General features: G+C 35.3%; 2 protein-coding genes across 2 annotated transcripts; both read left to right on the forward strand.

Moving 5' to 3' along the window:
* The first annotated feature begins 1,892 nt into the window (after positions 1 to 1,892).
* Positions 1,893 to 5,193, forward strand: LOC127178563 (serine/threonine-protein kinase NLK-like). The gene is made up of 5 exons (XM_051131520.1): positions 1,893 to 2,081; positions 2,926 to 3,071; positions 3,599 to 3,737; positions 4,149 to 4,256; positions 4,792 to 5,193. The coding sequence occupies exons 2-5, from the start codon at positions 2,926 to 2,928 to the stop codon at positions 5,191 to 5,193; spliced, it is 795 nt and encodes a 264-aa protein (XP_050987477.1). The 5' UTR covers positions 1,893 to 2,081.
* Positions 5,194 to 15,203: 10,010 nt separating this feature from the next.
* On the forward strand, positions 15,204 to 23,001 carry mex3a (mex-3 RNA binding family member A). The gene is made up of 2 exons (XM_051131144.1): positions 15,204 to 15,681; positions 18,785 to 23,001. The coding sequence occupies exons 1-2, from the start codon at positions 15,270 to 15,272 to the stop codon at positions 19,900 to 19,902; spliced, it is 1,530 nt and encodes a 509-aa protein (XP_050987101.1). The 5' UTR covers positions 15,204 to 15,269; the 3' UTR covers positions 19,903 to 23,001.
* Positions 23,002 to 25,286: the final 2,285 nt, after the last annotated feature.

Genomic DNA, 25,286 nt, shown 5'->3' on the forward strand with positions numbered 1-25,286 from the left:
CTAAATTACAAAAGCCAGTATGTGATTCTTATGTAGACATCTTGACATTGAGATGAAAAGTTCCCCAGGAAGACAACAGAACATGTTTACTACAATGCTTGTTTAACCTCGTAATTTATGGGAAACATCACACTTAATATTTGCCAATATTACTGACTTGATTGCACAGACACTATTGGATGAAAACTGAACTGAGCTGGATGATGACATCACTGTTTCTCCAAAGTTGCTTTATAAATTATTTGATCTCATACAGTTATTAAACTGGACTGAATCACCAATGAACTGACGTTAACTGAAAAATCACTGTTTACTATTGTCGTATACGCCGATCCAGAGCATCCCAAACATGCTCAATGGGTGACATGTCTGGTGAGTATGCTGGCCATGCAAGAACTGGGATGTTTTCAGCTTCCAGAAATTGTGTCCAGATCCTTGCAACATGGGGCCATGCATTATCGTGCCACAACGTGAGGTGATGGTCGTGGATTAATAGCACAACAATGGGCCTCAGGATTTTTGCTTACCTGTAAATGATAAACATTATACATGATATAAACATTAAACATTACACATGATATAAACAAGTATACACTAGAGGGGAGATATACAAATACAAGTTTTTCTATAAAAACGTTAAAGCATTCACAAACTTTCACCTTTGTAATTGCTTTTTCTTTCATATAAAATTGTATAGTATCAATATAATACTCCATTTCCTTCCTAAAAGAAAAAAAAAGTTTCACGGGAGAACTTACATTTGTGAATATGAAATTTTGCATGAAAAAAAAAAAAAAGATTTATCGTGTAGACGTGACTGTGCTTTCCTTGCTATTCTGCATAGAATAAATAATAAACACATATTTCCATAACAAAACAAAATGATTACATAATTCCAAATAATACATATGTCCAAAACAAAATGATTATCAATATTTTGTATAATAAAATAGATATTTGGCCAAAACAGTTTTACAAAAGGGCAATGGCAAAATAAATGTACCAATGTTTTAGGGCAACTGACATAAAAGGAGCAACTGAAATCAATATCAGATTAAAATTTTACCAAATAATATTTTGCTGGGTAAATCCTGTGCATCATTTTGAATGACACTTCCTTAACCTTGTTTGTAATTACAGTAAACATTGATTAGGTATTAACCAAGCCTTTTCCAAACAATACTGTCTGTCAATTGATTCCAAAATGGATAAACATAAGGCAAAGACAAACTGTCTCATTAAAATAAAGCTCTTATAGAACTGTTGTGTGATGTTTATTGTCAAGAGATTTCTCGTGTTCACAGTCAGGACTCCGTTTGAAAATCAGTTGGTGTGTGGTGTGCTGTCTTTGTCATATCGTGGCACACCACACATTATAAGAGCAAAACGGTTAAATCTGGGATTTTTTGTCCTCATGTTTGTGGTCTCTTACATTTTGAAGATCTTATGATTTTAAAAATCTTTTAGTGTGAACCCAACATTAGTTGAACTTTCAGGGGAGGAAACTGTTATGGGAACAATTGGTATGATAGAGACCTCTGGTGGTGGAACTGAGAATTAATGAGAGTGTATGTTTACCTTAAGAGAGTGGAATTGAGGGGATATATGGAATATACATGTAAATAACTGAAAAAAATAAATGGAATAATTGGTAATGTTTGAAACGGTAATTTCCAGGCTTAGGGAAATTTTGTTCTATTTCACCCATTTGAATTTTTCTCTTGAAAAGGTCCTGCAGCAACCTCTGTTGAATGATTTCCTGAAAACTTGAACCTGTAATCACTAAGAACCGAAAAAGCAAACTTCATTGGTCGGCTTGAAGAGAATAGGTGGCTTTAAGAGAACTACTGCTCTCACAAGGCGTTTTACAGTAAATGCATGGAACATTTGAAGCAAAATCCATCTGGACTACAGACATGCTGAGCTTCTGTTAAATATATTAAATTAAAAATACCTTCAGTGAACTTTTTTTTACAAGCATTCTTCCTTTCTCTTTTACTTTTACAAAAGCTATTAGTCACTGATAGTTGGTGCCAATCATCTGGTGTCTTTTTTGTCTGCCTGACTGGACAACTGCAGCGGTAAGGACAATTAATTATAATTTATATCACTGATTCAGTCTGTTTATGAATATAAACACCAACTGTACTATTTTTATAATACATACATTACATAAGTAAATACAATGCCCTGATGCACACAGAAATTGCTATTATATGTTTATAATAGAATCAGGTGAAATTCATCACTCATCAATTTTTGAGGTTCTATAATTGGTTTATTTATGTCTATTTTTTAATCCAAGCATGCTCTTGATTGCTTTACTGATATTTTAAACCTTAGTGTAAATATAGTTTCTGAATTTTTCAGTTTATTTTTTGAGCCTTTAATGCAAATTATTTACAATAAGTAGTTTTAAGCATAATATCTTTAAGAAGACTAAATTTAAAGCAGTACTAATACTCTTTACAAAAGTTAACAACACTGATTTAAGGCTTGACAGTGCAAAATGAAAGCAAAAATCACATCAGTGAGTATGTGCAGCATGAACTGAGTCTTAAGACATCTTGCTGTCGGGAATTTCAAAAGAAGAAGGGCAACATTTTTTACATTTTTCCTGTAAGTAGTGCTACACAGATAAGTTAAAATGCTGTTAAAATGTTGTTAAAAACTGAACACAACATGACACAACACTTTGAAATGTACTAAATGCATAAAGAATGTATAAAGTGTCTAAAAGTGAGATATAATTATTATGGGCTCCCTACTGATAACTAATTTGTTATGCAAATGAGTGTTTATTCACTCAAGATACATAATTTAGTTGTAACACTGAGGAACAAATATACATCAATCAGAAATGAATTTAATTACAATCAAATAATTAAACAAGGAATTAATTTGGATTTTTCATTGTTTCTCCAGATGGCTTTTTCAGCTGTTACTTATGCTAAAGGAAACTTTGGAAAGGTCTATAAAGTAACATTTGGAAATACCCACGCAGCTCTTAAGAAAGTGCCTTCCACTGCTGTATCTAAAAAAGAAATTCAGAAAGAGAAAAATATATATTGGTGAGTATTTGTATAAATGCCTTTTTTATTATTATTTTAATTTTTTTATTATTATTATTTGTGTTAAGACAGACTACATGAATCTGTTCTGTTCATGAATCCCAGCTTGTTTTGTATGAGACTGGATCGGCAGGATAAATATTGAATACATTTTGAGTGTTATTCTGCGTTTGTGTGAAAAAAAGTAAGAAACAGAAAATTCATTGAAATCATTGAGAAAACACACTGTAAAAAGTGATAAGTTGACTTAACTTAAAAAAAAATTGAGGAAACCCATTGCCTTAAAATTATTAGTTAAATAATAATTTTTTAAAAAATAAGTTAAGTGAATGGTCAAGTTCAATTAACTTTTTTTTTAAAATTATTATTTACTTTATAATTTTGAGGCAACATGTTTCCTCACATTTTTTAAGTTAAGTCAACTTATCTAACAGTAAACTTTTTACCACTTAAAGTTAGAAGTTAGACATTTTAACCGTACTGCTGTTTGTGATATTTCATATTTGGCATGTGTAATCTTATTGTAGTTCACTGAGTCATTCCAATGTGGTAAAGCTCCTGGCAGAACCCTGGTTGGATTCTCAGGGCATGTGGAATATCCCATTGGAATTAATCTCTGGGAAAACTCTGGAAAAGATTATGTTTAGTCCACAACCATGCATGCAGGTACTGTTAAAAACTGCATTTCAATTCATCTTTTTTTTTTTTTAATTTCAACTGATAACAGATTTATCCTAAACTTGGTGAAACACTATTAAAATTCAAGAATGTTTAAATTAAATAAATAAGAAAAATCAATATCAATGTACAAATGTGCTTTATAAACTAAAACTGTCAACAGTTATAGAAAATAGCCGAAAATCACAGTCTAAAAATATTCAGTCTATCATTTTTAACACATAATTATTCAGAAAGCCACACAATTTAAAATGACCAAAAAAAAAAAAGAAAAAACTTTTATCTCTGTGCACAAAACATAATTTACAGGCCAACCCACAACCATTAATGATATATTATATTGTTTGATTTTTACAAATGCGAGCTGTGCTAATAGCTATTTTTTATTTTCTTTCTCAGCTAACAAAGCCTGTCATGATCACTATTATCAAAGGCATGTGTGAAGGCCTCACTTATATGCACAGCAAGAACATCGTTCACCAGGACCTCAAGCCTGACAACATCATGGTGAGTTAATGAAGGTTTTTTCTGGCTGTGAAACATAATTTCTGACAAGAAAATGCATGTGAAAACAAATGCCCATAAACACTATGCTAATAAAGTTAAACATTTTAAAAATAATTATAAGCAAATGTTCTGTTTAAAATGATGAAGAATATTTCTCTAGAAATTTTATTTGTTTATTTAAATAATGATATTTAAATAATGATGATATTTCACAATTTTACTGCATTTATTATTAAATAAATGTAGCCTTGGTGAGCAGAAAAGACATTCAAAAACATAAAAATTTTACCAATCCCAAACTTTTGACTAGTGTGTATTAGGAGAAATTATATATATAATAGCTCTAGCATTTAAATGGTTTCAAAAATGAACTGGTTGCATGGGGAAATGGCTATCATCTCATTACTCTTTTCATTAAAAATAAATAAATGAATAAATCAACAAATATGAATTTTAGGAACTCTAGAAGAAAATACAGCTGAATCTTTATAATGTGTCTCATTCAAGCATTTATCGTCATTTAATCTCTTTACAGGTGGAATACAACACTTACCGGGCCGTCATAATTGATTTAGGCCTCGCCAGATTCCAAAAGAACGGGTTCTGCTTTGGTGTAGAAGGAGGCAATTTGTGTTACTCTGCCCCGGAGATTTTCCAAGGGAAACACAGAGACCAGTACTCTGATGTGTGGGCAATGGGTAAAATCATAGCAGAGCTCCTGATCGTGCCCAGAGCGAGACTCCCTCCAACCATCAGCACTATCTATGTGTTTGGAGCCATGGGTATGAATCCATACAGTTTCCCTGTCTCTAGAATGGTGGACGGATTTGTTATGTTCAGACCTACAATGCAACAGATCTTAGGAGATATTCTTGAAGCAGGGAAGAGGTGGATTAGGATTAGCAGCATTTTAGGAAATATAGGAATAGCTATGTAAATGATTCTCAACTTTTAATGTTTTTTTTTTTTTCAAAAAAAAAAAAAAATAGTTTTACTGTATTTTTCCTGAGATTTATGCAAAATGATTATATGGATTATATGTTTTGCAGTACATGTATATCGATTATGATCAGACTCTGATTAGCGGAATAAAAAATGTTTTATTTGAAAACAATGTTGTAATAGCTATCTGTTGTTCATTTTAATATATTGGTTGATGATTAATGAGTTGATTCTACTAATTTGATTGAAATGTAAGGTGTTTATTTGCTATAGAAATAAAAACCCATTGATACTTTCGGTCTGTATTGACATGTTTCACTTTCAGAAGTTTTGAGATGTAACAGCTTAGAAGTTGTTTTTTTATGCCCCAGAAAACTCAAAGGAGCTCTCGTGTGTGTTTCATTTATTTATCAGCTTTGTTTCAGATGTTTCTCTTTGAAAAACGTAGAAATGTGGAAAGTGCAAATTATTTGCAGTTTGTAGTTTCACCACTAGAGGGTGTATTCAAGCACCAAAAAAAAGTTATCAAACGTTTCAATTGCAGCCACATTGGTTTTAAATGTAGATAATGTTGTAACAACATTAAAATAGTGTAGATTAGTGTACAATGTTTTATATTTATTTTATAGTTATATTAAATTAGTTTTTTTTTTAAGTAACGCAATAGTTACTTTGCCTGGTAATTAGTTACTTTTATAATGATGTAACTCAGTTACTAACTCAGTTACTATTTGTGAGAAGTAACTAGTAACTATAACTAATTACTTTTTTAAAGGTACGTGCCCAACACTGGTGGGAACACACACACACACACACACACGCACATACAAAACCGTATGAAAGGGTGTGATTTTAGTGTTGGAGTTTCTTTGTGTTTCTAAGACATCTTCAGAATGTGTTTTTATCTTGCCATGTTAAATAAACTTGTCCATTTACGAAAATACATTCTTTGCTACACTCTTGCATGTTTCTTGTTTTTCTCAACCTATTTGATAACATTTCCCAGAAGTCAAAAAAGGCTAAACACATTTCTATACATTTTCTAACCCAAATGCTGGGTTCAGCCTGTTGGGTCATTTTATTGGGTTATTTTTAATATTTTTTTACCCAGGTGCTGGGTAGTTTTTCTGTAAGTTACTGGGTCATTTTTAACGCAAAGCAATTTTTTCTACCCAGCCGCTGGGTTGAGCCTGTCTCTGACGAAACAACCCAGCTGCTGAGTTACAGTCAGTCTTACTGGAGTCAGTAATGGCATCTTTCAGCTATGAGTGAAACACAAGGCCACGGTCTGAAGTTTGCAGTTAACCCGGCGAACAGCAGCCCTTTACCGGCTCAGATTTCGGTGACACACCGACATGAGAATTAGCGCTATCTCTGTAAAAAGCGATAACAGAGAATGGTTGAATACACCAAAATTAAAATTCTACTTTTAAATGTTACATTTTTTATGTCTACATTGCTGGTTAAAAGAGTTTAAATGTATGTAATATTGTAAACTATGCTGTATTCACCCAAACAAATTCAGTTTGTCTTGTATTTTGTCCATGCGTTCTTGCTTAATAATAAATGTTCATCTTTTGATTATTGCTGTTGCCTCTAGTAATTTTGTGTGTGTTTTTATAAGTTCCGGTCCATTTTTAACCAGAAGTATAATAATTTTTAAACAATAGTTGGCTTAAATAAAATAACCCAGTATGTTTTGTAAAAACATTTAACTCAACCAGCTGGGTCAAAAATAACCCAGCATGTGTTCTGTCCAGTATTTACCCAGTGCTGGGTTGTTTTTAACACAGCATTTTCTAGAGTGTATTTATCTGTACACTATTAGAAATAAATAAAATAATAATATTTAAAAAAATCTTTATTTCTTAATGAATTAATAAATGATTTTTTTCTTTACCTTATTCCAAAGCACATCTTCAACTTCAGTGAAAGTGATAAAAATTGAACTCTCACATTTAAATTAACTGATCCCACCTGTGTCTAATTAACCAATTCGTTCTACAGCATACAGTCTATGCTGTGTTCAACGACATTAGCGTAATTCTTATAGAAACAGGCTAAGTTTACTTCACTGTGTTATATGTAAATTCATATTTAATGTGTTAAGTAGTGTGATGTTAGTTAAATCCTGTCACAGTTTTCCATATGCCCATGACAAGCATAAATAATGTGCAATACACTCTTAAAAATAAAGGCTCCAAAAGGATATTTTTGCAGTGATGCCATAAAAGAACCATTTTGGTTTCCCAAAGAACCTTTCTGTGAACAGTTCCTAAAAGAACCATTTTGAAGAACATTTTAAAAATCTAAAAAAAGGTTTTTTTTACATATAAACAGCCTTTTCTGCATTTGAAAGGTTCCATGGATGTTCAAGGTTCTTCATAGAACCATTGATGCCAATAAAGAACCTTTATTTTTAAAAGCGTTATTGCAGTAAATTCCATTCTTTACAGTACCATTTAATCCAGTACTTTATTTGCAGTTCGTTTATTCGATCAGCAGAGGGTGTGTGCGAACGCTTTGTTAAACAAAGATCAGCAAAAATACTTTCAGTTTAAGGTGCAGTCCTATAAAGGAAAATGTGTTTATCATTGTATTTAGATGATAATTTCACTTATATCAAAACAGATCACATTTAACAGCAGAAATGCCGTTGTCTACTACGGAAAAAAAATAATAAATAAATAAATGCAACCTGTAACCTCAACATCACGTTTTGCAGCTGTGTGACACAAATCACTTCTTTGAACGCTACAAATCAAACGTTTGGAAACACTTGAATCTCAACATTTTGATTTAAAGGCATGTACTTGAACACATGAAACAAAAACAAATATTATACTTATACTTAATAATACACTTAAAATAATACATTACATATTTCTAAATTATAAATATTACATTTTATTTATTTATGCACGCATACATACACACACACACACACACACAATATAAAATATTATATATAATATAAAAACTGATACTGTGTAAATAATAAACTGATGTGAGGTTTGCAAGCAAGGAATTTAATTGTTTAATTGATTGATTTATTTAAAAAAAAATAAACAAATAAAACAAATATGTCTAAGTTAAATCATAACTGATTATTGATATTTTTATGTATTTATTTTTCATTTAGGAATGAGCCAAGAAGTTTTATTCTACTGCAGTGTGCAGTGGTTTTGTTGGCGGTGATCCATCTGTACAGTGAGATCACCTGAGGGTGTGAGCGTCATGTGACAGTGAGAATCTGAATCATCATTGGGGTGTGTCATCGGTGAAGCACCTCTAATGATTGGCTCACAGAGGAGAAAGAGAGCCAGAGAGATACATTACCTCATAGCAGAGGAAAAAGAGATGAGGTCATACTCACCTGACTCATATTCCCAGCTCAGAGAAGCATTTACACTCAATGTAAACCCCAAGTGTTTATGTGTGTGTGTGTGTGTGTGTGTGGGAGAGAGGGAGAGACAGGAGGGGGAAGGGTCAGTACAGTCATAAAGCTCAATAGCAGAAAGACCTGAGTGATGTTCATTGATAATAATATCTCTTCGAATATAAATGACAAAGCAAAAGAATATAAGTATGTATATTATTATTATTATATTATTTTAATAATTATTATATTATATTATTATTGTATTGTATCAAGTTATAATATAATTCTGTTTTCATTATAATTTTTGTTGACCAAAACAATGGTTTTTTTTTTTTATCAGTGTTTAAACTGTCTTACCTAACCCTAGCTAGCCTATAAAATGCTATATATTAGATCCCATTGTGACAACTTACCCCATATAGTGTGGTAAAAAAAAAAAAAGTTCCACTTTAAAGTCAATGTATGATAAATTAAATCATTTTTATGTGCATGTATATGTATCAGTACAGATGTCTATTTTTTTTTTTAATAAATAAACCTACCTTGAAAATATTAATATGGGTTATTATTATTATTATTATTATTATTATTATTATTAATGGTGTTATTATTTATGAATATTAATCCAATCATGTAGCTAATATTAATTGTGATCAATTAATATAGAATTGATATAATATTTATGAAGTATTATATAATATATATTGTATTTTGTTGTTTTTCTGTATTTTCTAATAATTAAACAATTTAAACATCATGTAATCCATATTAAGTGATTATATAGCATTATATTGTATATTTTATTATTTTTTGTTATGCATTAATTAACTATTAATTAATCACACTTAATATAGATTACATGATTGTCACTCTCTATATTTAGTGTGATTAATTAATACAAATTTTGTATCATATAATAATAATCATAATTTGACAGTCGTATATCTGAATTAATTATGACTTATAATCTGTTATGTATTAAGTCTTAATTAATCACACTTAATATGAATTCCGACAATCACATAATCCATATTAAGTGTGATTAACTAGTACTGAATTAATATAAATCATAATTTGTTCACATATATGATTTTTTTTAAATCATATATGTGAATGAATTATGATGTATTATTTTATTTATTATATTTCTGTAGTGTATTAATTAACGTTATGGTATGGACCCTTTTCACAAGCCTGTGATGATGCGTTTCAACAGTCATCATCATAAATCCTTTAAAGTTTTTTTTTATATTTTGATTTTTAAAAATATGTATGTACATTTGTAATACTATACTTTGTATTATATCACCTTTTCATCAAGTTACAAAAAACCAGTTAACGCTACGCGAGGGTGTTTGTAATGCTGAGTGTATGGGGGGCAAGGTAAATTTGACATTGTTCTGTTTTCTGACTGCCGATATCAGTCTAGCTCAGTTTTTTTCCTTTGATTGAAAGTCGTGAAATCTCTATCGTGTAGTTTTTCTTTTGTTATTTGAACAAATGGGAATGCAAAAAATTACCCAACTATGACGACTTCCGCTTTGAGAAACCCGGAAATGTGAGAAAGGTCCATTAATGCCGACTGATTCATTTCATTGTTATGTGACACCACATTACGGCATGCATGTGTACTGACAAATGCTCTGCTGGATGATGTCATATTAGGTCATTATTTACAGAATGTGGGTGTAGTGTGTACAATATTAGTATATGAGTATATGCAAACATACCGGCTCTGCCAAGAAAGACAATGTCCAGCACAGACTTCAAAAGACGCTTCCAATGACTAGACGCAGATTTGACTGAAACAAGCAAAGTGAACGAGCGGAAAAACAAAAGGGGACTTGACGAACAAAAGACCCAGGCCCACAGACAGACGGAGCAGGCAGGGAAACATGATCTGTTATCCATAGTTGATATTGATTTGGGCCTTGGGCTCCCAGTAGACACCATTAATGGAGGCAAATGACCTTTTGGACATACTGACTGTCACTAAGGTGCTGGCACGGATCCAGAATGTGTGAGAAAGACCCGTCCTGTACATCTCATACTAGTGTTGCCATCTGATTGACTCAGGCTGATGCAACTTTGAGTGTCCAACTGACCAATTAAACACTGGAAAAACTGCAAATGCAAATGAGAAGGGGGAGTGTAGACAATCACCTCATTTGCCATGAGAAGAATTTCACAAGCATTTCCTAAGAAATCAGTTAAGTATGCTTGCCTTTGATAGTAAAGAAATATGGCATTCTGATAGTCAAAATGTATGTAAATAAAACCAGTTATTACACTACAGTATCATGTTGCCACCACAACTACATTTGTTTTCCTAAACTGATGCATTGCATGCATTTGTAAGTATGATCCAATTCATATATTACACACACACAAACACATTTAAATTGTTTTTAGTGTTTAAACTCTTCTACCGAACCCTAACTAACCTATAAAATACTATTGAATAGATTCCACTGTGACAACTTACCCCAATACAGTGTGACAACATGCTCCACTTTAGGGTCAATGTATGATAAATTATTTAAATTATTTTTAGATATGTACATGTATTTTTAAAAACTGCATTTTTTTATATTGTTGTTTTTTTTTATTATTATTATATATTATTATTTTTATGTTATATTAAATTATAATAACTTTTGTTGACTAAAGCAATGTTTTATCAGTGTTTATACTGTTTTACCTAACCCTAGCAAGCCCATAAAATCCTATTGAATAGGTTCCACTGTGACAACTTACCCCAGATAATGTGACAACATGCCCCAATTTAAGTTAAATGTATGATAAATTAATTAAACTATTTTCAGATATGTACATGTATTTTTAAAAACTGCATTTTTGTATATTTTATGTTCAAAAGTATTTTAGTTGTACAAATATGTATCAGTACAGATTTTCACAACTGAAACTATTAATATAGGCAAAATGTGTGAAAATAAGTCATATATTAACTTGCTTAATAATAATAAATATATTTAAAATATAAACAGCTGATATTATTTCTATAATTCAAAGTAAAATTGTTGTTGTTATAATTATTCTTATGTTGTATTAAGTTATAATATGTTTTTTTCATTATATTTTTTGTTGACCAAAACAAAGTTTTTTTAATCAATGTTTAAACTATTTACCTAACACTAGCTAGCCTATAAAATGCTATTTAATAGATTCAATCGTGACAACTTATTCCATATAGTGTGACAACATGCCCCACTTTAAGATCAATCTATGAAAAATTAAATTATTTTTATGTACATGTATTTTTACCAACTATTACCAACAATTATTATGTTCAAAAGCTTATTAGCCATAGAAATATGTATCAGTACAGATCTTTTTTTAATAAATAAACCAACCATGAAAATATTAATATGGGTATAATAAGACATATTAATGTGCTTGATATTATTAAGTAGATTTAAAATATCAACAGCTGGTATCAGTTCTACAATTTAAGCTAAGATATGTTTGTTGTTGTTGTTGTTTTATTTATATAATACTGTTATTATGTTGTCAAGTTATAATATATGTTGTTTTCATTATAATTTTTGTTGACCAAAACAATGTTTTTTTAAATCAGTGTTTAAACTATTTTACCTAACCCTAGCTAGCATATAAAATGCTATTTAATAGATTCCATTGTGACAACTTACCCCATATAGTGTGACAACATGCTCCACTTTAGGGTCAATGTATGATAAATTAAATTATTTTTATGTACATGTATTTTTATAAACTGTATTTTTGTATGTTTTTATGTTCAAAAGCTTATTAGTCATACAATTATGTATCAGTACTGATTTTTTAAATACATAAACCTACCTTGAAAATATTAATATGGGTAAAAAGTGTGACAATAAGACATTTGCTTAATATTATTAAATAGATTTAAAATATCAACAGCATCAGTTCTACAATTCAAACTAAAATATGTTTGTTGTTATTATTATGTTGTATGTAGTTATAATATAATATGTTGCTTTCATTATAATTTTTGTTGACCAAAACAATGTTTTTTATCAGTGTTTACCTAACAGTCTTACCTAGCCTATAAATTGCTATTGAATAGGTTCCACTGTGACAACTTACCCCATATAGTATGACAGCATGCCCTATATTTTAAATTTAGTAATTTTGTAATTTTTTTTTTTTATCAATTTTTAAAGTTTCAAAAATGAACCTACCTTGAAAATATTTTTGAAAATTATATACAAAAATAAATTAATATTAAATATTAATTGGGGTAAAAAGTGTAACTAAGAGTGCAGTTTGCTTAATATTATTATTTTTTTAAATAATATTTAATATTTTTAACAATATTTAAAATATCAACATCCGGTATCAGTTCTACAATTCAAACTACAATATATATATATATGTATTGTTAGTAGTATTAGTATATTAGTATATTGCTGCTGCCGCTGCTGTTGTGAATGTTGTTGTTGTTCCAGATTTCATCTTTGCCGCCAGGCGTGGCATCATGAGGACAGTGTCGTCTGAGGTGGAAACACGAATGGTCTTTGTTCAAGGTTTGCCTGAGATGTTGCTAGACACGTGCTCGCTCTCTCTCTCGCTCTCGCTCTCTCTCACTCTACCATAAATGTGCAGTGCAGATCCTGCAACGTCTGTCTGATAACTCCCCGCGTCTCTTCTTCTCAGTGCCTCTCAGTGTAACAGCACTCCATGCGCAACGGTAGTCCAAACAACAACTCAGTGACCCGCTGCAACCAACGGCAAACAGGGTGGGCGGACCCCCAAATTATGTCAGTTTAACTCTTTCAGTTTGGGGAAATATTGGGGACAGATGTTTCAGTTCCTCTGTTTAAAAAGCCGCCGACACTCACCGCGTATTTTCGGTCATGTTATGACACTCCGCTGATCAAACATCACAACAGAAGTGCTGTTGTTGAGAATGCAGAGCGGCAGCTGGATGGTGTTGTTTGCAGGCGCACATGTGTGATCATTCTGGCACGCCTCTCCTCACAACACAACATAATGCACTGTGATGTTGTAGCCTAATGTTTAAGGCGTAAAAATAATGTTTTGGATTATTCATTAGAAATGAGTTGTTGGTTGCTACAAAGGAGTCTGAAATGCAACGGGATGGATGGATGGGTGGATGGATAGATGGATGGATGGTGACTCTGTCTCAGCGAGGCAGGGCATGGCAAGCTGTTTGAACATTTATTCTTTTAAACGAGTAGGTTTCGATTTGAAAAATAAACAGATTATATAATAATAGCGATAGTTAGTATTAGTATTACTAAAATATTATTAGTAGAGACTAGATAATATATTTCATAAATTTCAAGGATAAAAATGCATTTTTTTTGTATAATGCTGCAATTCTCCACTCGTGTTCATATTAATATTTTTTATGAAAAATGATGACTCATTTAATTGCATTACACCATGAAATCAATCAATCAATCAATTAATAAACAAATTGTCAAAATATATAATGCATATTATGTTTTTAATATTATTTTTATTACAAAGTAGAATGAAAACAGTATTTTTGTTTATTGTTACTTATCATTACAATAATTCTGAATCAATATAACTTTATATATATATATATATATATAATTTTTTTATTTTTTTGGATGAACTGGTCACATATTGCTACTATATATTGCTAAATCAAATTCTAAAATAATATTAAAACACGCTTAATGCATATTATGTTTTTGTTTATTAGATTTTTATTGTTGAATTATTTTAATTATACAAAAGTAATAATATAATAATTATATTAAAAATATTAGTTCAAAAATAAAAATAATAATTCAATTACAATTTTGTTTGTTACTTAAAATAGAAATAAATTATATAATATTAGTTATTAATATTATACAAACAATTGATCACGATTGTGTACAAAATAAAGGTTTTTGTTTACATAATATATGTGTGTACATGCATGTATATATTTAAGAAAAATGTGTACTGTAATATATAATTTTAGTTATATGAATATAAATATATGAATGTAAATATTTTCAAAATATGTGTATATGTGTGTATTTATATACATAATAAATATACACAGTACACGCATATTATGTAAACAAAAGCTTTTATTTTCGATGCGATTAATCGCGATTAACCGTTTGACAGCACAAATTTATGTATATTTAATTATATTTAAATTGTTGACACGTATTTTATATTTTATGTATAATAAGGTAAAATTAAAACAGTAATTGCAATTTTGTTTATTGTTACTTAAACATAAAAATGAATCAGAATTGTATAATTTATTTAAAAATGTAACTTTTAATTCGATAATGATTATACAGAAATTGTGATCATTTATTTTGTTAACAGTATCATTTGTAAGAAAAAACAAACAAACAAACATGCCGCTGAGTCTCAGTACTAGTTACATAAAAATAGATTGATTGTGGGGAATACATGCAGCAACGGCTTGCCATAGGCGGGGACTGAGCGAACCAGACGGGGTGGAGCATCGCTTCGCCTGGCCCCTCTCGGCGCAGACATCCTTGTGTCCCGTTCGCCTTGTGCGTTTCGGAACCGGAGAGGGGGCTGGTCTGTGGGAGGGACTAGCGCAAAGGGGGGACTAGGACCAGGAGGGGGCGGGGTGGCGGCGAGGGTGCTGTTCCTCCAGTCTCTTACCAGTGTCTTTGTCTCACACTCTTTTGTTAGCCATGCCTAGCTTGCTGGTTCTAGCAGGGATCATGGAGAAAAATGGGGGCTACGGCGGGGATTTGGCCGGCTCCGGCTTCGGTAGCGAGGGTCTCCTGGTGCCACCCGAGGAGGAGGAGGACGATTCCCGTGCCCTTAGAGTTGCGCTGGGCCAACTGTCGCTGCTGGGTCTTGGAGAGGGCGAGGACGGGGCTCCTGCGGGTGGAGGTGGTGGTGGTGGAGGAGTTCAAGACAGGAGTAACAATAACCACCACAATCACATCCCAGCCGATTCGGGAATGTTACAAGGGAAGAACAAGTTGTGCGCCCTGTACGAGAGCTCGCCCACCGAAACCAAAGGACGGGGCTGCAACATAACGGAGTGCGTCCCCGTGCCAAGCTCCGAACATGTGGCCGAAATAGTGGGGAGGCAAGGTAAATACACCGATGCGCACTTTCACATGCTTTCCAACTCGTTCTCCAGGGTGCGCGGCTCAAACTAAGTGTGGAGCTGTCTTGACAAAGAAAAAGGGAGTGGTGATGCTTTTAACGTGTCTGTTTTAGCCACAGTTCAGCACTCTGTTTCAGCGCCTAGATGGCATTTACATGGGCATTTCCTCTTAGCTCTCAGCAAACTTATCAGCGGCTACGAGAACAAAGGCGTTATTCCACATCCACGCCTTCAATGTCAGCATGCTGCTTTCCCTTTGTCGTCTGAGCGCGCGTAATTCTGCTTTTTGAAACAGAAAATGGAACGCGTGTGCGCTCGCTGGATACAATGTAACAGTCAACGGTCTTTGTTGACTGGATACATTGTGTCATCCGCTCCTTCGCGCGCCTCTGTAGTTCCTGGGGGCTTTCATATGCAGCACCACGTTGTTGTTGTCAGGCCACCTCAGACAAAGAGGACTTGTCGGGTAACTTTAGTCCACCGCTGTTGTCCGAATATCTCGCGAGCGTCTAAAAGTGATGAAATTCTGACAGCGTGGCCAGACAAAGAAGTAAAAGTCCCTCCGTGCGCCGTTGAGGGCAGAGCTATACAAACGTGACTTGGCGGAAAAGTTGCATTTTGAATGTGTGATGATATTTGGAATAAGTTGGGGAGGCAATCGCGTGTTGTTGGGTCACTTTGGTGACCCCGCTGTTTGAAAAGTCACTTCGTAATACATTTCCAGCATCCTGGAAAGCCGTGTTGCATTCGGTCCTGGAGAGACAGACTATAAAGACTGTATTAGAGTCACGCCCCGTCTACCAGTACAACAGCCCTGCACTCAAAGCAGGGGGTCAGGAAGCTTCTACTGTCCGCTCGTTAAGAGCATAATATCTCCCCCAGATGAAATATGCACTAATAAACGTCCCAGCAAGCGGCTTCCCCGCATATGACGACTTTGTTGAGTTGTAAAGTGGCCTGCGTGTTTTCAGAATCCCCAACTTGGGATGCAGTGAACGTGTGGATTGGAAATTGCTGATTAAGAGGATTCGAAATGGGGTCTTTACCTCATTAGTCACTGATAGTATGGCCACATCCTGTGACATTCGCTTGGCCTTTATTAGGTTAATTTAATTGCGTTTTTCTATGAATAGATAGATGCATTTGGTCTCGTAATAAGTCGGAGTGATGGCGAAAAAAGCAGCACACTTAGGCATCCTTGTTATCGCCATTAGTTGGAATTTGGAGCTGTGAGGTTCCAGTGCTTTGTTCACCTGCAGTGGCTGCCATGCCTGTTAGGAGATGTGCTCCTGCAGCGAGAGGGACGATTCAGCGGCGGGAGGGAATCTGTGCTCCCCGCTGTCAGTGCTAGACAGTCCATCCAGGTTATTTTTTTAGCTTCTGCCGTACACAATGAGGCATGAAACCAGTGTGCAGAGATCTATCCACTGAACAGGCCCCTGGGCGGAGAAAGCCACCCCACTCTTGATAAGACACCACTGAGGTGCTAATAAATACTCTTTTGCTGAACACGAGGCAGATGCTGTGGAGCACCACACCTTGTCATGAAGTCATATCTCAACAATAACTTTGTGGGGGATTACGCGTGCTTGCTATGTCCTCAAGTCAACTCCTTCTGCAAAATAGTTGGCAAATGTACATCTTAAGCACATTTTAATTTGGGTTTCGGTGCTGAATATCATAGTACCTGTAACTGTCAGTTAGCACATGGCACTGTTGCAGAGGCGTCATTCAGACAACAGTGATTTCTAAGCGCTATTGTATTTCGATTTTTTTGTGTGTGTGTCCTATTAGGATACGTCAACACAAAGTGGAAAATTTTAATGGGATTTATTATGCTAAATACTTAAGATAATTTAAGGCAAACACATTCTTTATATATGATGAATGAAACAGCAAAATATAGTATAATAGTGTGATGCAGACAGTGTAATGTAGAAAAAAGGCCATTGTTTTAATCGATTTGTACATTTACCACAACAAAGAAGAGTGAACAGTCATTTCCAAATTCACTTTGGTCTGCATTCATTAAACACGAGCAGAAATTTCAGTGTGCATTGTTCAATCAATAGTTTTATGAACAGAAATGACAAAGAAACAAAGATTAACACAGATACTTATTCTGTTTATGAACAAGGACCAATTGGTTTAATCAAATGTTCATTTTTATCTTTATTTTACTATTTTAATATACTTTGCACAAAAATTGCAAGATGATGCTCATTTTTTAATCAAAAATGTTATTTTAATATATTTCTTATGTGACCCTGGACCCCACAAAACCAGTCATAAGGGTCATTTTTAAATGGTCTGAAAATGAGCTTTCAGTTGATGTATGATTTGTTAGGATAGGACAATATTTGTCTAAAATATAATTATTTGAAAATCTGGAATCTGAGGGTGCAAAAAAAAATCAGAATATTGAGAAAATCGCCATTAAAGTTGTCCAAATGAAGTTATAGCAATGTATATTACTAATCAAAAATTAAGTTTTGATATATTTACAGTAGGAAATTTACTAAATATCTTTATGGAGCATGATCTTTACTTAATATCCTAATGATTTTTGCCATAAAAGAAAAATCAATCATTTTGACCCAATGTATTTTTGGCTATTGCTACAAATATACCTGTGCTACTTAAGACTGGTTTTGTCATCCAGGGTCACATATAAAACAAAAGTCAAGGTAATTCTAATTGTTTACAGAAAAAATGTTTTAATAAATTTCCTATACAAAATTAAATTCAACGCTCATTTTTACTATAACATTTTTTATATTGGTATATTTTGTATGTAGGCTACAATACAAAACAGATATGGGCGGGCCCAGACTTTTATGATGAATCAGCAGAATTTTGTATATTTAAGCATGATTAAATGACAAAAAACATGGTCTATTTAAACATGATCAGTTGTGTTAAACAGAGTACTTTACTTTTATTCAGAACTGAAAACAATTAGTTTGTGAATGAGTTGTTCTGCTGCAGATTCTGAGCATGGGTGACCTTTTGACCTGGACACAAATAAGTATTATCTGACAGATATTAGTACTCCTACTACTATAATGCTCCTTTTCCGCTCAACAGGTTGCAAAATCAAAGCTTTGCGCGCAAAGACGAACACCTACATCAAGACCCCCGTCCGAGGCGAAGAACCAGTCTTCCTCATCACCGGCCGCAAAGAGGACGTGGCCCTGGCCAGACGTGAAATCATCTCAGCTGCGGAGCACTTCTCCATGCTGCGGGCCTCCAGGAACAAGTTGGGCGTCTCTTTCAGCGGCTCGCCTCCTGCGCCGCTACCTGGCCAGACCACCATACAGGTGCGGGTGCCCTACCGCGTCGTGGGTTTGGTGGTCGGGCCGAAAGGCTCAACTATAAAACGCATCCAGCAGCAAACGTGCACTTACATCGTGACTCCGAGCCGCGACCGTGACCCCGTCTTTGAGATCACCGGCTCCCCCGGGAACGCCGAACGGGCGAGGGAAGAAATCGAGGCGCACATTGCCTTCCGCACGGGTGGCCTGCATGACCACAACAATGAGAACGACTGCTTGGGACCTGACAGCGGCAACGGGGGTCTGGAGAGCCGCCTGCAGCAGGTGTGGGGGCTACAGGGGGCCCCGCGCAAGCCGCTTGCCAGCAGCTATCGCCAGAATTTCTCAGACGCCATGGTCGGAAGTAGCGGAGGAGGAGGTGGAGGAGGAGGAGGTGGGATTTACAGTAAAGGTGACTTTACCAACCACAGCAGTGGGGACAAGCCATGCTCCTACTTTGGATCCGAGGGCACTCAAAGCTGGGGTGATCCCGACTATCCCAAACAGGTGGCTTACTACGCCCAGCAGCGCTCCAAAAGCTTTGGAGGCCTGCCTCTTCCTCTGACCAGACTGTCGCCGGGACTGCCCGAACCGTGCGGCACCGGAAACTCCAACGCCGTCGGGTCTCCACACGCCCAGGCGCGCCGCGCCCACAGCGAGCCCACCGCCGCCACCGCTGCATTCACGGGACGTCTCCCGGTGCCGGATTCTCCGCCCGCCGTGGCTCGGGACTGCATGACCTGCTTTGAGAGCAAAGTGACCGCCGCTCTGGTCCCATGCGGTCATAACCTGTTCTGCATGGAGTGCGCCATCCGAATTTGTGAGCTAAACCATCCGGAGTGTCCTGTCTGCCACACCCTGGTCACACAGGCCATCCGGATATTCTCTTAAAAAGAAAAACGTCTTTGTTTTGTTTTTGTTTTTTGTTTTTTTGTGGTTCGTTTTTACTCTGTAGAATCAGTTCACTTTTAATCTTTTTTTTATTTGGTCAGTATTCACTTTTTTTTATTTTTCAGAAAACACAAAACCAAAACAAGCAGATATTTTAGAACACACTGCTTGGTTTACTAAAAAGAGGAAGAAGTATTTTCAGATTTTTCTTTTATATGTACACATATATACATATATATTTTATAAAGGTTTTTTTAAAAATGGAAAGAACGTAGTTCTTAGCATGTTCGTTTGTTTTGCTTTACTTTATTTAATTTTTTTACTGGTGCTGTTTTTTTCCACATGCTGTGTGTGGACAGTAACAGAAGAAATAATGTGAACATTTTACACTTTTCCTTTGCTGGGGAGGTTATTATTATATATATAAAAGAAAAATATCATTACGAGTTTATTTCCTAAGATTGGAGTATAGTTTTACATCCCAGCATCTGCAAATGAGCGAGTATTCTTTTTTTAAGGCAAACTAGAATCTTAAATCTTTGCACCTTAAAACTGATGTAAAGTGATTGTCGACAAAACATTACATTGCTAGATGTCTATGCGAAACAGATGGTATAGAAATAGGGGCTGATATATACGACCTGATGGCTTTAAATTCGGTTCACATTCTAAACGACACAATTACCGACGTAGTATCTGCTTTGCAAATCAATATTCGAACGGGTAATTGACGTGTAAAACAGGGAGTTTCTCTTTTTTTGGGTTTTGTTTTGTTTCTGCACCAGTGAGCCTATTATGTGATGTATCTAAAACGGTCTTATTAGGTACAATACGAAAAAAAAAAAGGAAAAAACTACTAGAGCAAACTGATTGGTCAGCTCAAAAAACCTTGGAACGCATCCAGCGTTCTGTTTTCAAGAGGACTTTCCCGGGTTCTTTTAGTAATGCTTTTATTTATGTTTCTGCACTCGGTCAGTGCGTTTATGATTTTTCCTTTTCCACATTATTTAGTAAAACGCTGAGCATAAGGCATAAGATGAAGTACAAGAAAAGCAGAGGGGGCGATTGAGGGGAGGGGGTCTGTAATCTGATCCTGAATAGACCAAATAGACAAAAGCAAGCAAGTCTAAGAGCTACGGTACAATGTAAATCACCCGTTCCCGAGGTGCTGCGTTTGAGTTGCAAAGCGTCCTCTGACTGTCCGTCTGCACTGAGGCAGGTGTTGCATATCGTACTTTAGATTAAGTTTTTTTTTATTTTCCGAGGGTCGGGCTTGTCGGGGGGGACTGTGCTCTAATTCTACCAAGCGCTCATTCGCTGTAATGACTACAGAGCTCCTCCCAGCGAGTATATTGTTTTGTCGCAGTGGTGGTACAATCCCCGGAGCGCCCCGACATGGCCTGCCCTAGGAGGAGCTGATAATTAGCCATACATCAGAGTCCAGGTGCAAAGCAACTGCTGTAGGAAGGAGGGGCGGCGTACAGTGGCGTGAATGAGGACGGAGATGCCGCGCAGGGGGCTAAACTAGGTGCAGCTGGGGCCCCTCCTGTTGATCGCTTGCTCGCTCCCGTTCTGGTATTCCCACTGGGGAGAAAGGGGGCCTCTTTTGTCCTGCCGTGGGGTGAAAAAAAAAGTCCAAGAGCAGATTTTATTTCAAAGAGAAAAGCTGGCCGTTCTGGGCAGAGAGTGTGACTAGATAGACCCAAAGCATTTTCATTCGGAGATTTCTCGTTTAATGCGCACAAGAGGCAGGCCGTCGAAGTTTCCATGGAGTCTTCCTTCATGAGCGGGACATCCTGCCGTGACCCCCTCGAGACAGGCCTGCCAGCGCACGGTCACGAGCAGCCAATCGGAGAACAACCTTGAACTCTACAATGAAATCAGACAATTGTAATTGACAAGAAAGCAGGGGGGGAAACGCCCAATTTGGTGGCCGCTCATGCTGAATCAAATTACACACCCACTGCCTGTCTCATTGCAGGCTGGGGATTTTGGAATAGGGGATTAGAGCGTTCGGAGGTTGGGAAACTGTCTTTTTTTTCTCCCCCCTTTGCTAGAAGGCCACTACAAAAGAATGGAGCCACTGAAAATGTACTCAGTTTGAAATGGGTCAGTTTTTCCCCCATCGAGCCTCTCTGCACCATTGCCACATGTGCGCGGTGTTAGAAGATATGCTAGGGTAAGCTTGTGATTGTATTTAACTTACTATAACGATTTACCTTTGAGCCATTAGCATCTTAAATATTAGTTTTGAAAAACTTTTGGACTGTTACAGCAGATAGTCGTTTGCCTCATCTGAGTTTATGCGTTATGTCCGCGTTAGCGCCTTTGTGTTCCTTTCTAGAAGCGTAATAAGGTACTTTGTTTAACTGAAATATTTTTCAAGTCCCTTTAAGTAACTCTCAGATTTGAGATACGAAACTGAAAAGGCTTAACAAATTAAAGCTCTTAAAAGCACCTTATTTTGAAGCAAGCAGCATTTGCAATCGTGAAGCATGTGCATTTCTCGATAGCGAACTCGAACGGCAAATATTCTTGTTATTGCACTTAGGTTATATTTTGGGTTTGCACGGATAGCATATTTTAAACAAGCCACTTATGGGTCGCGGTCGGGAGTCTTTAGAAATAGCATCTTTAATATGAAGGGACAACAATACGACGGTAGTTTCTTACCTTTCTTCAAATCCCCAGCACTGATCAGGGACAGACGTTCGTCCATCGAAGGAATGTATGTTTGTGCATTTCGGTCGTTTATATATATGAACCAAAACCATTTTACAAATAGAATCAATTATGCAAACCTTAACAGCTCGAATTTTAGAATCTGATTCAGTAGCTATCTGTCTATATGCCGCATTTGTTCTCCTGCCTCTTTTAAGGTCACTAGGTCAGGAAACAGCAATAACTGTCTTAACAAAACAAGTCAATCCTTATCCAAAAATGCACTGTTACAAAAAAGGTTGATAACCCTAAGAATTGTCTAAAGCCATGCACATTGTATTTACCCGATTACAGCCCCTTCAAGCAGACTTTCCCAATTAGAAAATGCAGCACTTCAAAAGTTTTTTTTTTTTTTGTTTTTTAACCAAACGTCGCAACTTCTACTACAGTGATGATATAGTTCAAAGAATGTAGCCTGAATCAATGGACAAGGTGCTGTGGAGGCATTCAGAGCGAGATATTATTCAATACAGGCTTTGAAAGGGAGACATTTTAACTGTTAAAGACTTTATACAGCCAATCACAGCAAAACCTTTTTTGAGTATTATTTATTTGATAGGAATAAGACTATATTTATTGACATTTAGGGAGATATATAATAAAGACTGACTACCATAGGCATATCATTAAATATATTTCACTGTATAAGCAATTCTGAAAATATTGTAATAGTCTCTAATAGCCTAGTTTGTAATATTGCGTAAGGCGTCATCCCAATAGAAAATGAGATAAAGTGTGATGTTATTGATGCCCCAAAATCTAGAAAATACATAACCAAAAATTTGGGTTATCACAATCAATAGGGGAAAGAATTCATAGAGTTTAGTTTGTACAGCATTTGCTTCGCCTATACGGTTATGACAATACAAAAAAAAAAAAAATCTACACACCCTATTGACAGGATTTACTGCATGTAAGAGCAGCTCAGAAGAAATTTAAAAATGCATATCAGAATGGTCTAATCATTAAGATAATTTAAAACTGCCAAGTTCCTTCATAATTTCACTATGACTAGGGCACTATTATTATGCCTAATCCAAAATAATAACTGCCCTTGCAAAAAGCCATTCTGATCGAGAAGGGGGGAGTGGTCAAAACGTACGACTACAGATTCACAACAAAAAAGTGGTCCGGTTCTAACAGGAGTCTAACAGGTTTAACAAGAATGTGTTGTCTAACGTGAAACTTAATATTAAGAACCACTGTGAATCGTTTCCGTTTCTGCTTTTTTTTTTCCAGTAATTATGTGGTGTTGTTAAATAGTTGCAGTTCAACAGCTTCTCCTGCTTCTTTTTGGTTGTGCATGCTGGGAAATTATTTTACAGAGCATTATTAACCTTTAAACAGCCTGTGTAGATAAAATATAACAGAGCCACTTGTACTACAGAGATTTTTAGTGAGGACTACAGCTGGTGTTTAATGTAATGCTGTACGATGACACCAGTTTATTTTTCCAAACCCAACAGAAAGTATCTAATGCACAAATACCAGATAAATGCTCGTATGTTTACACACCCCAAGCAGAATCTGTTTAGAAGGTGCTTAGCATTTTTTTGTAAGTGTTTTTATTTTTAGCACTGCCCTGAAGATGCCATATACAAAAAATTATTTACACAAATTATTTATTCCGTTCAGAAGTTCACATACCTTTAGTTCACAACGCTGCGTTTTCTCCTCGAGCGTCAATGATTGTTTGCAGCCTTTTGTGAAAGCTGCATGAGTCCCTCGATTGTCCCGAGTGTCAAAGCTGGAGATCAACATCGTATAGCCGCTGTGGGGAAGAACTCAATTGTGCAGAGCATGCTGGGAAACCAAAGAACTTGGAGGATGTTTGTCAAGAACAGTGGGCTGCTTCAACACACAGGACTAACCAGAGACTCAAAACTATCACATATGATGCAAACAGACATTGACGCTCGAGGAGGAAACACATGAATTCAAACAAGGGCATGTGAACAATTTTGTCTTGTGGGATATTAAGGCGAGACACTCCAGATGAACAGGGTGAAAAATTAAATAATAGAAAAAAAATGTTTTTTGAAATGTAACGTTTAAATATGCAAATGAGGCATTATCCTATTAAATTCGCACAAATTTGCATACATTTCCAGAACAGAAATCTGAACACTGGATGAGGCCTGATTAAAATTCTTGTTTCGTATTAGAGTTACATTTTGGATAACTCTTTTTATCAATCCATCAATCAGAAAAAAGGTATACAATATGTAAAACTGTTCAAAATATAGACAGAAACAAACCTGTAAAGTTTGGTGTATGCAAGTTCTACTAAAGCACAGGAGGAAAAATCTACAGATGCAAATAGATAAAAGCCCAAAATCTCTAAATTGATCAGTGCATGTTTAAAGTTTTTTTTAATCTGATGTGTCTCGCCTTATTTCAAAAAAGCGCATCAGGGATGTGCTAAAAATTTTTAAAAATGCAGTTTAAAAATTCTTCGAGGGGTTTACAAACTTGTGAGCTGAACTGTACCTTGCATTCCCATAACGGATATATTTGCATTTTTAGTCTAAGTTTTTATGAACAGTATATACCCTTATATGTTCTTACATAGCAGATAGCGAAGCTGCACGTATTTATCTATAACCGCTGCGGCGTCCATTCCATAGAATCACCAGAGAACATATACGTGATGCACTTAAGCA

The sequence above is a fragment of the Labeo rohita genome, chromosome 16 (genome assembly GCF_022985175.1).
Source record: "Labeo rohita strain BAU-BD-2019 chromosome 16, IGBB_LRoh.1.0, whole genome shotgun sequence".
In the NCBI taxonomy this organism is placed as follows: domain Eukaryota; kingdom Metazoa; phylum Chordata; class Actinopteri; order Cypriniformes; family Cyprinidae; genus Labeo; species Labeo rohita.